This window comes from Mastigoproctus giganteus, chromosome 3 (genome assembly GCF_048544385.1).
Source record: "Mastigoproctus giganteus isolate SK-2022 chromosome 3, ASM4854438v1, whole genome shotgun sequence".
NCBI lineage: Eukaryota > Metazoa > Arthropoda > Arachnida > Uropygi > Thelyphonidae > Mastigoproctus > Mastigoproctus giganteus.
The window spans coordinates 209,068,370-209,082,541 of NC_143577.1; the positions used below are offsets into that span (position 1 = coordinate 209,068,370).

Genomic DNA, 14,172 nt, shown 5'->3' on the forward strand with positions numbered 1-14,172 from the left:
TTCTTCAATCTTTTTTGTGTGTATATGAGTTTTGTACAAGAAGTGGTGCAGCCAACGTTTTCAACCATTTCCTACATCAGTTTTGTAACATGACTACCAGTACATATTGCTGTTGGTCCTCCTCTTTTTTTTTTATTCTTACTGTACATTTTTGTATATTAGTTTATATTAATTTTTCCTTATAGGGTTTCATTTAACTTACCTTACTATGTATAAAATATTGTTCATTTATGTAAAATCTTGGCACAGTTTCCTTTAAGAGCATTGCAGTTAAATTAAATGAAATGAATGCATTTGTTACTTACCTGGGATGAAGTTATCATGATTTGTTGTTTATTTATATTTGTTTATTAATGAGGTAAGGTTCCTTAGTTCTTTTGTTACTATGATCTGTATTAGAGTCAGTAATTTTGAAAATTGGAATTACTAATGGAATAGCCCTATGCTGAAAACCTCCATGGAATAGAAATTGGAATCATGAATTCCATTCATGATTCCAATTTCAAAATTTTTGAACACAACAGAGATCATATCAACAGAGAGATAAAAAATACTTATCTCATTAATAAACAAAATAATGGCCAAAGATAAGAGATGAAATGGTTAATTAATTATTAAATTTAATTGTAGTAAGAAAAACAGGTCATTTATTGGAGCAAGCAGTTAAGTATAGAAATAGGTTATGCTATTTAAAATCAAATAACCAACAACAGAGGTGCCTATTTAATTAACCATAGACTTAGCTAACGTCATAGTTGAAGCTAATGAACACACCACACTGAATCTTGTGAGTAACAGTTTAAGGAATGTAATCTCTCATTTGCTTACTTATGAATTTGTCTAATCCTTCCTGAAATTTATTCAAACTACTCGCTTCTACAACATCAGATGGAAGTGTTTGTTCTAATAATTAATTATTCTCTGGTGAAAGCAAATTTTCGCATATATCCTGCAACTATTTATTTTTTATTATTTTTTTTTTTCCCAATTTGAAAAGACACCATCAGCATTTAGTTTACTCAATCCATTTAAGCCTCAAACACTTCAATCAGAATTCCTTGCAGGTGTCTAGTTTCCGTGCTCTGCAATTTGCAGAACTATATTCTTTCACAATAAGTGTCCTATTGTGCTCTTGACTAATCTTGTTGTTCCTTTCTGCACCTTTTCCAACAGGTCCCTCATCCTTCTTAAAGTGAGGCTTCCAGACCTGCATGCAGTATCAAGACGAATCCTAACCATTGCTTTATACAATGGGATAACCACTTCCTTGTCCCTGCTTACAAAATTCCTGTATATCATTACCAGAATCCATGATCTATTCCAGTAGCCTGTCTGCACTGCTCAGAACCTCATAGATTATATAATTACTCTTAGGTCTCTTTCATTCTCCACCACTTTGAGTGTGGTACCACCCAATTGGTATGTTATTCTGAATTACTACTGCCCATATGCAGTACCTTGTATTTATCAATCTGAAAATTTAATTGTCACCTCTTGGCCCATCTGGTTAATTTTTCTAGGTCTTTTTTCAGGTATGCCTTGATTCCTGTCATTAACCACCTTGCCAACCTTTGCCTGCAAACTTAGACAATAAGCTTGATATGTCTTCATCAGTATTTTTAATAAATATTGAGAACAGTAAGAGGGTCCAGAACCAACCCCAAGGAACTCCACTAATATTAGTCCAAGAAGAGCAATGCCCTTCTATAACCACCCTCTATCTTCTGCTACTCAACCATCCCTTTATCCATAACAGTAACTTACTTCTAATGTCACACTACTTCAGTTTTTATAGCAGCCTTTTATGTGAAGTGTCAAAAGCTTTGGTGAAATATGAGTATATGATTCAAAATTATTTTTTGTATATGGTTTCTCTGTGACTACATCATAGTAGCTGATCAGAGTGGTAAGACAAGATGTCCCCTTAACGATGCCATGATTTCTGTATAACTACATTGCTGTCAAGATGATCCTGCAATACATTTTTTAACCATTGATTCCATTATTTTCCCTGGAACAGAGGTTAAGCTTTTAGGCCTGTAATTACATACTTCACTCTTTGATTCCCCATTGTGAAGAGGAGAGACATTTGTACGTATCCAATCCATAGGTACTTCCTCTGAATCCAAGAATGCTTTTATAATTATGGCCAAAGTTACCTCTTTTGCTGCTTCTTTTAATATAATTGGACAGATTCAATCAGCCCCAGGTTCCTTCCAGTTCATTTGTTTCTGCTTGACTAATCAATCAAATTTGTCAGACAAGATCACCCCCTAACAAATCCATGCTGTGATCATTTAGCTGCATTCCTGTAAAGACAATTCTGCAGTACTTCTTTAACCACCAACTTCATTATTGTCTATGGAATAGAAATTAATTTTACAAGTCTATAATTACTCATTTCTCTTTGATCCCTCCTTATGAGTAAGAGAATCATTTGCACATCTCCAATCCAAAGTTACCTTCCCTAAATCCAGTTATGAACTTATAATTGAGTAAGAGAATCATTTGCACATCTCCAATCCAAAGTTACCTTCCCTAAATCCAGTTATGAACTTATAATTTTGGTCAAAGGTTTGCTTACTGCTTTTACTGCTTCTTTTAATATAATTGGATAGATTCCATTAGCCCCAGGTCCTTCATTTACTTTTAGCATCTCATCTATCACAAAATCATTTAGCTACCAGTTATAGGGTATCCTTCTGGTATTCCATCCTTAAAAAACTACATGCATGAATCTATATTCATGCATAAATATAGATTCATGAATCTATATTTATGCAAAATATTTATTCAGTTTATCAGCACTCTGAACAGGATCATCAGTAGTTATGCTGTCCATATCTAATGGGCTAATCCAGTTCATCCCTTTCTTTCTGATGTTAACACAGAACTCTTCACTACTTTTCTTTACATTCTTGGCTAAAGGCTTCTCATAATCAGCCTTAGCTTGCCTAATCCTATTAGCTATGGTTTTTTGAATGTTTAAAAATGGCTATGGTACGTATCCAAACTATTTAACAGTTATTTGTGTGGCTGAAGCAACTGGAGGTCTAAATGAACCTGTGACAAGAAGCTATTGGGTTCAGCCTTTTCATGCTAATCATGGAAAGAATTTTTTTTAAAATTTTAATGAGTTAAAAAAAATCAAAAGTTTTTCAAATATTACTGGATGTCTAGCTCTTCCTTTGATAAACTTTTAGAAATTGTACATGCTCCTTTAACAAAAAAAAATAATCAATGGCAAAATCCAATAAGTGCAGAGGAAAGAAGAGACTGACAATAATACTGAGGTAATTTTTAAGTAAATTTTATTACAGTATATTAACAAAACAGGTGTTTTGTACTAATAAATGCAGTAGGTTTAAATTATTACAAGAAAGATAAAAATAGCAATTGCTAAAATGACAGTTTTACTGTCGTTGTTCTGAAGCTAATTTAAACGTCATCAGATGAAGCTTGTTGAGAGTTAGATGAAGAAGCCTGTTGAGAATCTGTTTGAAGAAAAAGCTGATGAGATGACAGTTCATGTGGACACACACTGAATAAATTTATCAGTATCAACAGAATGAAATCAGCAGAATGAAAAACGGGTCCAGCACGACTGCACTGTGTGGCCAGCCACTTTCACTAAAATGCACGTGTTGATTGCTCTCTTCCTGTTGTTCATTCGTCCTGGCTGACTACAGCAGATTTTGGCCTGTCCAGTCGAACCAGAAATGCCTAATTGGATCTCAGCCTAAAAAATCAGTAAGAATAAGCAAATATGTAACTAGCGTAAATAAAGATTTCACTAGGCTTGTGTCTGTTTATTCTTATTCATTATTTTATTATTTTTTGCTATTGAAAACTCCATGGCCATTTTTTAAAGTTCAAAAAATTATAGTTCTATAACCATTCAGAATTAGAAACACTTACATAAACTCTTTCATTGTTTTCAGGTCCTGATTCAATCCTGAAAGTACAGCCTACATGTTTTGAAATACCCTGTGTGTGTATATTTTTTTAGACTGTATTTACTGTTACCTAGCATATCTGAGTTAGGCTTTAATATGTCTCACTAGAACTTGTCGTTTATTCCAAAAAAAAAAAAAAAAAAAAATCAGTGACATCTCTATTTCCCTCTAAAAACTTCAGATCTTTCAAAAAAAATGGAATTAAAACTTGTGATGAATTTTTGGAGTTCACGACAAGCATATTCATTCTGCATTCACATTTTTGTTCAATAAGCACTTTTAATATTTTTTCACAAAATTAGCCTTCCAAAACAGAAATGTGTCTTTATGATCCAGAAAATACAGTAATTTCAGTTTATTATATGGTATATCACAAATGTAATTTTATTATTAATGATATGTGGCAGAGTCCATGAGCTTGTTTCTAGTAAGTGTTCCATGTGATCAAAGAAAGAAAAATATTTTGAAGTGTGTGATTATAGCTAATATATACTAAATAAAGTGGTTTATATTGTGTTATTGAATGAGTTCATTTTCATATCCTTAATAATTTACATATTTTCATTAGCTAAAACTGATACTAGTGTTGGAAACTTTGTTACTTTTGATTTTTAATAATTAAAAAAAATGTTTACAACAATATTTAATATTGACAATGTTATATTTATTTCAGAAATTCCTCATTGGTTGTGTGTTTACTCCCGTGCACTACCAGAATTTGATCATAAGTTGAAGGTGAGAAAGAATATTTTTCTTTCAGTGCATAAACTAAATCTAATAAAGAGAAGAAATTTAAGTTTAAAGTTGAATACAAAATCTTGAGCTTTGCTATAAAAAAATTAATTATTAAATAAATTATCAATAAAATTGACATCAGATATTCATTGCTGCAGTTTTATTTTACTACATATTACTGAATTAGAGTTTCAGTAGTTTAAGTATAAAAAAATAAATAAATAAGAGGCCAAACTTATTAATTATTTTGTTATGTTAAGACTGTACTAGGATTACATTAAAAATCTTTCCTAACATTTGTTGATCCTAATGATGGGACACATTATTTCTGGGAATTTTGATATTGTACCCCCATACAGAACCCAGAGAGGTTCTTTCTTATGGCCTTCAAATTTAGGTTAACTCCTAAATTTAACTTTTTCTTTAAGAAACAACTTTATAGAGACCTCTTAAAGGTTTGTTTTACTTTGCCATATAAATATAATACACCATTTGAGGCCTTTCAAATTTGGATTAATAATGTTTTTTCAGAAGTTTTATATCATTTTTCCAAAGTGTATTCTAAATTTGCGTATAATCCTATTAGATATTACACTTTTTCTAAGATCAAAACACAATTACAAGAAATACATGACCATTTTGTTATTACACAGGTAGACAAAGCCTCCAATAACTATGCCTTTGTATGTAAGGCTTTTCTATATTGATACGTTAAATAAAGAGCTACATGACAGTGATACTTATAAACTGGTGCCTTCCTCTCCTAACATTATCACTAAAAAATTATTAGCTTTAAATAAGAAATTAAAACTAAATATTAATAAGTTTAAATTTCTCTTTGTTTATTTCATTCCCAAGTTTCATAAAACACCTGTCAAATTCAGATTTATTACATCTTGTAAAAATAGTTATGTTCACCTTCCTGGAATTACATTAGAACAGTTACTTAAACATGCCTTGGATATTTTACCTAATAATAAAATTATTCTTAATAATTTAAGAAACATTAAAATCTAATAAATTACATGATAGTCAAACTTTTGATTTCCATAGTTTCTTTACTAGTTTCTTTAATAGTTTCTGGCTAATTTAAAAACAATTCTTTTAAAAACTTTCCATAAATATAATCATGCTATTAATTGTAACATCAATTTTTTGGAACAACTTGATCATTCTTTGTGTTTTTAATGACAATATTTTTGATGATTTTTAGGTCTCAACAAATCAAGGGTACTACTACTATGAGTAGCCTTTCTTCTTGTATTCTTGCAAAATTATCCTTACTGGTCTGAAATTTCTCTTCCTAAAAATATCCTGTTATTTAGGTATATTGATGACTTTTGCATAATCAGTTATCCAAACTTTATTAAGGATTTTGCCCATTTGTATCCTCTTAAACTTATTCTAGAAAAAGCTAATTCCTGTAATAACACCACTAATTATTTGCACCTTAACATTAGTTTTTTTTTTAACATTAGTATTGTTAATGATCATACTTCATTTGATCTTTACAATAAAAGAGACTCTTTCAACTTTGAAGTTGTTAATTTTTCCCATTGGTTTTCCAATATTTCTAATAGTGTCCACTCTAATGTCATTACTTTCCAGTGTGTTAGGATTTCTACCATATGCAAAGCTACATATTGCATATGGTAGAAATGTACATATTGCTATTTCCTATACAGTCTGTCCTCGTATAGCACGATAGTTGCGTTCCTAGAAACTCTCGTGCAATGCGAAATCGTGCAATATAAACAACAGGCCCTATGGGAAAAGTGGGGTTAGGGCGTGACCACCCAAGATTGAACACACATTTGGAACCAAAACATTACCAAACACAATAAATAATCGGGTAATTTTAATCCTTATAAAATACGTTAAATATTTTATAACGATTAAAATACGTAATAAAAATATTATAATAAAGTATTTTTAGTATTTTTTAATACTAAAAAAGTATTTTTTACGAATAAAATACGTATTTTATTCGTAAAAAATTTATTATATTAAATAAAATAGTCGTAATAAAATACGTATTTTATAATACGTAAGTCGTAATAAAATATTGCTAATGCTTTTGCTTCTATCGTAAGCAAACTTGCTTTTTGTTTGATTTTCTATCCAAACAGATGACAGCCGTTCCATCCCTTCCAATTCTTGTGTCTTAATCTAATGGATTTTAATTACACTTTGAGTTGTTCCCGCTATGAAAGTTGTTTTTATTTTCTCTGCATTCTTTGTAATTCTCGGCGTTGCCTGATTTAGGTCTATAGCACGTGCAATATCACATGGTCTTTCATTTCGCTCAAAGCGTTTCACAATTTCATATTTTTTCTCTATCGACAGAGGCGGGCAGAAGCCTTACGGGGAAAACCACGGTGGGCCGGAGGCCGGTGTGATTTTGGCCATAAACCGTAGTATGAGGCCACTATAAATTTTCCCGGTTAAGAATGTTTGATCCAGTCCGCCTCTGTTTATCGATATTGCTTTTGTTTTTTTCTCTGAATCTGCAGTGTCTTAGCCAGAACGCTTCCTTTTCACACCTTTTAAGTATTTTACTCATTTTTAGGGAATAAAGCACAATTACAAAATGAGGAGGCACGCTTGATACACATAAACAAAGCTGCGCGCCTGTAGCAACTGAATAAACAACACGGCCGAGATACACTATTAACACCTCACATTTTACTAAAGCACATTTCTGGGGGTTACTACCATAAAACAATAAAAACAATTTCCAGTTGCGTGTCTGCTAGTGGAATCTGTTATAATCTGTTGTAAACTCCATCTAATTGCATTTGCTGTTATATCGATAACTGGAATTGTGTTGGTTTTTTACGTTATTATGGTGAAATGTGTTTCCCCTTCACTGATATAAAACACATAAATACATTTTCAGAATCTTCTTCATTCCTATCGTGTTGCGTTCAGCTGGGGTGATTCCGCGTTCGACTGCCATTTCTTGTAAACACAAAGGCGAATCGTGTATAAGCGAATTCGGTTCGTGTTATATAAGATAACGTTCCCCTATTTATAAATCGTGTATGATCGAATTCGTGTAATGTAAACACGTGTTATACGAGGACCGACTGTATTATTGTATATCTACATATTGCTATTTCCTATATTATTGTATATCTACATATTGCTATTTCCAACCTTAAAAATGTTTTTCTTAAATTTATTGGCAATTCTTTTCCTTTATCTTATTTAAATTATCATTTTCATAAAGCTCTTAATATAATCAACCATAAAAAAAATTTTTTTTTTCAAAATCCATTAACTTACTACAGATTTCTCATTAATTTTTTTTTTGTGTGTTTGTGTGTGTGGTTTGCATTGTTTATCTCATTGTGATTTTTTGCACACTTTTAGCCTTGGCATTACTGCCAGGAACCAGTCTAAATTTCCCAATTTTTGATTAATTTGTAACTTTATTTCAAAAATTTTTTTCTGATCCGTAATACTTCCTCACTTCACCCTACTCTATTTATTTGTCCCACATTATATCTGCTTATATCACACTTTATCACATTATTTCAAATTTTTTGCTCTAGGCTTGTACATTATGTACATAGCATACATTTAGAAGTTTATGGTTACATTTAGTATGGTGTCTCTATGCAAAGTATACTTTTTTTTTTTTTGTGTGTGGTTTGCATTGTTTATTCATTGTGATTTTTCACACACTTTTAGCTTTGGCATTACTGCCAGGAACCGGTCTAATTTGTAACTTTATTTCAAAAAATTTTTCAGGTACATAATACTTCACACTTCGCCCTACTCTATCTAGTTATTTTTATCACTAGGTGCCACTTTCATATAACTTTATATTTGTATCTCATTGGCACATGTTATTTAGTTTTGTTTTTGTTTTGTCCTGTGTACAGTTGCGTTTCCACTTTTTCCTTACATGTCTCTGTAACGTAAACTATTTTTCCATTCTTTTACGGGATTTTTACTCTTAGAAATTTCTAGATTACAGTTTAAAATTTATTTCCAAATGCCACTGTTGTTTAATTTTATATCTATATTTCACATTTTCTGCAAATTGTTATTTACAACTTTGCCTATCTCAAATCTTTTGCTCTCTTTTAAGGCTACTTGCTTTTGACTTTGTTTTCAAATCTCTTTACATTTACTTGAATTAGACTAATAAATAAGTTATCTGTTTCTAAAAATTTCTGTTACCAATTCCAGTTTTTAATTTCTCATTTTCATAGTGTTAACTGTAAAGTTAACAAGCCATTTTAAAAAAAAAAGCCTTTTAATCCTTGTAAAAAAAATTTATTTTGTTTAGAAAAATTTTATTTTCATTTTCATTTATTTCAGTAACAATTTTATTATCGTTTTTGCTTATGCTTTTTACTCTTTGGCTTGTAGTTTACCTTAAGAATGAAGACACATGTTGCTATTTTGCTTGCAATCCTGATGACACCTAATGAAAGGCTGGTTTTGTAAGTTGTGTGGCAGCATCCTTATTTTGTAATTATTTATCTCTTATTATACATAATTTTGTTACCTCCTATCACTCTCTATCTCCCTCATTTTTTTTCCTCACTTTTTTTTTTTTATCCATACTCTGCATAGGTTTAGCATTTATTGCCTTTGACTGCACTAGACTGTGTTCCCCACTTTTCTGCTGTCTTGTTTCCATTCTGTTATTCTATTCAACAATATACAGTAGAACCCAGATACGAAATTCCCACATAAGAAGTTTTCCCCTGTACTTGGTTTGGTTTCTGAATTCCCAATTTCAACTCTGTATATTGTAATGTATTATTTTCCCACATAAGAAGTACATGATAAAGAATACACAGTGTATTATTATAATGACATTTTCCCACGTAATACGTTTTTAAAATATAGAAATTCTTTATTTTTATATTTAAAAAAATTAAACAATATAATTTGTAACTATTAATTTGTAACTTTATAGTGTCCACTCTAAAATTAGTGCATAGTATCATTTTAGTTCATTGTAAATCACCAAAGTAGGTGAAATGGCATTTTTACATCTCATATTGTGAATGCCTTCACGTGTTGCCCTGATATTGCACTACCTTGAATTGGCAATGCTTCGCCAGTGGAGAAGACTAATGTTACTTATTCTCGGCGGATACCACCACTACCCCTGAGTAGTGCAATATCAGGGCAACTCATTGTGAAGGATACCACCCAGGGGTATCTGGGAAGGAAGGATGAATGCCTTTGGATTTCATCCTTCCAACTTGATAATGAGTTTAATGAACAGCATGTTAAGCAATTAGAAATCCTCATTTTAAAAATGTTTCCATAGGCAGAGTAAAATATTTATAAATTTTGAAATATTACGTAAAAATGATCTTTAGCTTATGTTCAATTTAGAAATCAAAAGAAGGACAAATTCCAAGAATAACTGAAAACCAAGAGTAATAATTTTCTCAACAGTGTACTGTTGCTACAATGACACATCCTTAAGTAACAGGCCCATGGCACTCATGTGACTCACCAGGAACATTGTCAGTATTCTCTATTTGTGCACCGGAGATGGAAGTGACTTGGGAGCGTGCCAGGTGGAACCGATCATCGCATCTGAGGATCCTCATCGGATCGGATCTCCCCTGAGGATGCAGTCATTACTGACCGTGTGTATGGGTTCTGGGAATGCAAGTGGCTCGAGAGCTTGCAAATCAGTTCATCCGGTCATATTATTAACAGAGAAAGGGGTGTGCGGTTACACCCCCTTTTTGAGGCGATTGTCCTCAGATGCGATGATCGGTTCCACCTGGCACACTCCCGAGTCACTTCCGTCTCTGGTGCACAAATAGAGAATACTGATGATGTTCCTGGTGAGTCACATGAGTGCCATGGGCCTGTTACTTAAGGATGTGTCATTGTAGCAACAGTACACTGTTGAGAAAGGAGACAGCTGTCTCCGAAAGCTTCAGATTTCCGGTATTTTAACGATTTTAGCATTGTTGTTTTTAACTGTTTTAACCGATTTTATTTCTTTTAGTACTTATTGTAATAGTCCAGTTTACTGTATTATTTTTATTTTATATTTTATTTTATTTTATTAAATATTTAATTACTTGGCTGGTGTTTGGGTATTAATTTTCTTGAATATGGAGGCTTTAGCTTATGTATTTGTATCTTTTCATTTTTATTTGTGTAGTTAATATTTCATAACCTTAGGTCATTTTCCTTCTAAGAAGTTTTCCCCTCTTAAGAAGTTTTAAACCTCCAGTCCCTTAGAAAACTTCTTATCCAGATTCTACTGTATGTGTGTATTATGTTTTTTAATTATTATTTATTATTTGAGCCTATTTGATTAATGCTTTATGTGTGTATATACATACAGAGAGAGAGAGAGAGAGAGAGAGAAAATATGTGAAATGTCACGTATTTGACGCTTTGATTTGAGGCTAGTGTCTTCAATATCTTCAAATTTATTACTCTTGGTTTTCAGTTATTCTTCGAATTTGTCTTCTTTTGATTTCTAAATTATTTGTATACTTCCTGCTGTATATTACTACCTTTGTTGCAGTTATTGGTATTACTGTTAAGTTCTGAGTTTAGTGTGTGTGTGTGTGTGTGTGTGTGTGTGTGTGTGTGTGTGTGTGTGTGTGTGTGTGTGTGTGTGTGTGTGTGTGTGTGTGTGTGTTATGTAATTAAAGATAAAAAGAGCAGATGATAGATGGATGTACAATGTTCAGTGTATAAAATGCCAAGCCTATAGGAAAAGAAAGTAAGCAAAAGGAGCTTACTTTCCTTAATTGAAAATGCTGGAGGAAACTAAAGATCTAAGATATTAGAATAACTTTTATAAAAAAAAAAAAATTCAAATAATAGTACATTTAAAAGCAAAAATAAACTGAGGTACAAGTAAGTAAAACCTATAGGATACATTGAAAATAAATTTAGAGTAATGGTAGTGATGTGTCTGGGAGAGGGGGTATTTATTATTTAAAAATTGAATCAGATTGGGGAAAGTGGATTGTAATTGGGAACATTAATACCAACCTGATTGATTGGATGAATTATAATGGCTAATTTCATCAGACTAGTCATAATTATCTTTTCTGGATGATGTAGCATTTTGTACTTCCAGACTAATGTTGAAAAAGGCCAAAAATAGGTAAATCAAGACTAGCAAAACATGAGTAGTAAAACAAGGAGTTAAGAATAGTCCCAGTGCCATGCATGAATGATTATTAAATGGAATAAATGAATAAAGGTAAGTATTTTTAATGTATGGTAGGTGTTTATAAAATTATGATGATGCAAAGATGGAATGTTGAAAGGTGTGTAAAGAATTAGAGAAAGCCAAGTTATGGTGAAAGAAAGAAGTACAGAAGACTTCTGCAAAATAATAAGGGAAGTTACATGCTAGTAATGGATAATACTTGGGCTGGGGTCATAAAACCCAGCTTCATTAAAAAAAGAATTTTAGAAATAAAATTGAAGGCCCTGGCTAAAAGAATTTGGTAAGTGTAAAAGGAAGCTAATTATGTAATAGCATGTAGGTATATGGTAAAGGATAAGGGAAATGTCTAAGAATAAGGGAGGTTGAGATATGTTTAACATAAGAAGGTGGAGATTACAATAATAGTGGCTATTGAATTCTTCATTTAATCTATTAAGTTGGTAGACAGAAAAAGAAGATAAGAGCAGCCTACAGAAAAAAGTAGAACAGGTAACTGAAAAACACACTTCGACAAGTTGAGAGCATAAATACCCAATCCTATAGTGGGGTAGCACTCTGGATAAGTGAAGTTTACACTTCCCTATTTTCTAATAGCTCTTCACTTAGTCAGGGGGCCCTGCTGTGGAGTTTGACAATTACACTCCCAGCTTGCCTAATTAACTTTCAATACTATACTTTCTGCCTTGTATTTTCTCCTTCATATGTTAAACACCTTCCAATCTCCATTATTCCTAGGTATCTCCCTTATTATTTGCCATATATATACCTATGATCTGTTACATAATTATCTTCCTTTTTCTACTTACCAAAATTCTTTATAGTCAGGGCCCTCAATTTAGAGATTGCATTTTATGCCCCCAGCAGGTGACTGCCCACTGTCCTTATTTTGTGGATGTCTGTTGCCATTCTTTTTTCACCTTCTGTTATCATAACTTGATCTTCTGTAGTCTTTCCTTCATCCTTCAACATCACATCTTTACATCACCGCAATTTTATAAATACCTGATGCATACCTTAATCTATTTATTCATTTAATAATCCATACATAGAATCAGGACTACTTTACACACTATTACTGATAGAAAATATATATCCCTTTCTTTTCTTTTTTCTATTTTTTTTAGTCATAATTTGCTAGTATTTTGCTTATTCTATACCCGATAGATAATTATGACTAGTTTCCCCCCCCCACCTCCAGTGAAGTATGCATTTTTAATAATCTTTATTAATGTATATATTTTTAGTGAATTATATTTTTATTAATTGATTTAAAGTTTGCTTTTTTATTTAACTTATGCTTTTCACTTAGGACAAAAAATTATATTTTCAGTGGGAGTTATTTCGTTTGGCAGAGTTAGATTGCTTCCAGGCCATGCTGAATAGACTGTACAGACAAGATTTAGAAGGTATTGTTATGAGTTATGAGGCATATCGTTTAGCCTTGTTGCGAGAAATGGAGAGACGACTAACAGAAAAATGAGGGTTGCATGATTTAACTTCACCCTTCTAGGTATAAATATATTGTATTGTCAGTTAACTTTCACGTATGATTCATTAATTATAGTTTGACTATGGATATTGACTATGTACTACATAAAACACACTAACATGATTAGAAACCAAACTGTTAGTTTTCAGTACAATATATATGACCAGCTATTGAGAAATTCTAATATCTGTGTAATTTTAATTTGATATCTTTGCTTTTCTGGTATTCATACCAGAAAAGCAAAAAAGTACAATTTAGGAGGAATTGAAAAATATCTGAGAATCTTAAGTCAATTGGATATTTTTGAAACCTAATAGGATTATTTATTTTTTTTTTTCCCCTTTTTTTGGAGTTCATTATCTATTTTTTAATCCTACATTCTGAACCTTGAGTAAAGTTTGCTCACATGACAAAATAAATGAAAAAATCTCATCATATGATTAAAAATACTGTTATAATCAAATATATAGAAGTGGGTACTATTTCAATGCAGGTATTAAAATAATTTGAGAGAAAACACTCACACTGCTTTCATTTTTCTGTGTCTTTACTGCCAGGGAACAATGTTGCTCTTCCTGTGACAGTGACAGAGCTTGGGCTTACATCTCGTTAGAAACAACTACATTAGACATGAGTGAACCTAAAGTAACTAATATCAATTTCAGTAGTGTTGTATGTCCACACACACTACTTGAACTCCCTTCAGTCACTGTCTGGCAGAGTAGAGGCAGCGCGAATATACACTAGCTGATCTGGATGCCTCCTAGGGAGGTTTCAATAGGTTCAGTCCAATGAACTATCTC

At 31.9% G+C, this 14,172-nt stretch overlaps 1 protein-coding gene across 2 annotated transcripts in view; it reads left to right on the forward strand.

Annotated features, from left to right (window-relative positions):
* sav (scaffold protein salvador) overlaps positions 1–13,525 on the forward strand; it is a 105,329-nt gene extending 91,804 nt beyond the window's left edge. Inside the window, exons 8-9 of one of the 2 annotated variants that reach the window (XM_090370839.1) lie at positions 4,630–4,691; positions 13,190–13,525. In XM_090370839.1, coding sequence (XP_090226965.1) covers positions 4,630–4,691; positions 13,190–13,360 — 233 coding nt within the window. In that variant the 3' untranslated portion in view covers positions 13,361–13,525. The remainder of the gene's footprint in view (positions 1–4,629; positions 4,692–13,189) is intronic. The other variant, XM_090370840.1, reaches the window with a different exon arrangement.
* Positions 13,526–14,172: the final 647 nt, after the last annotated feature.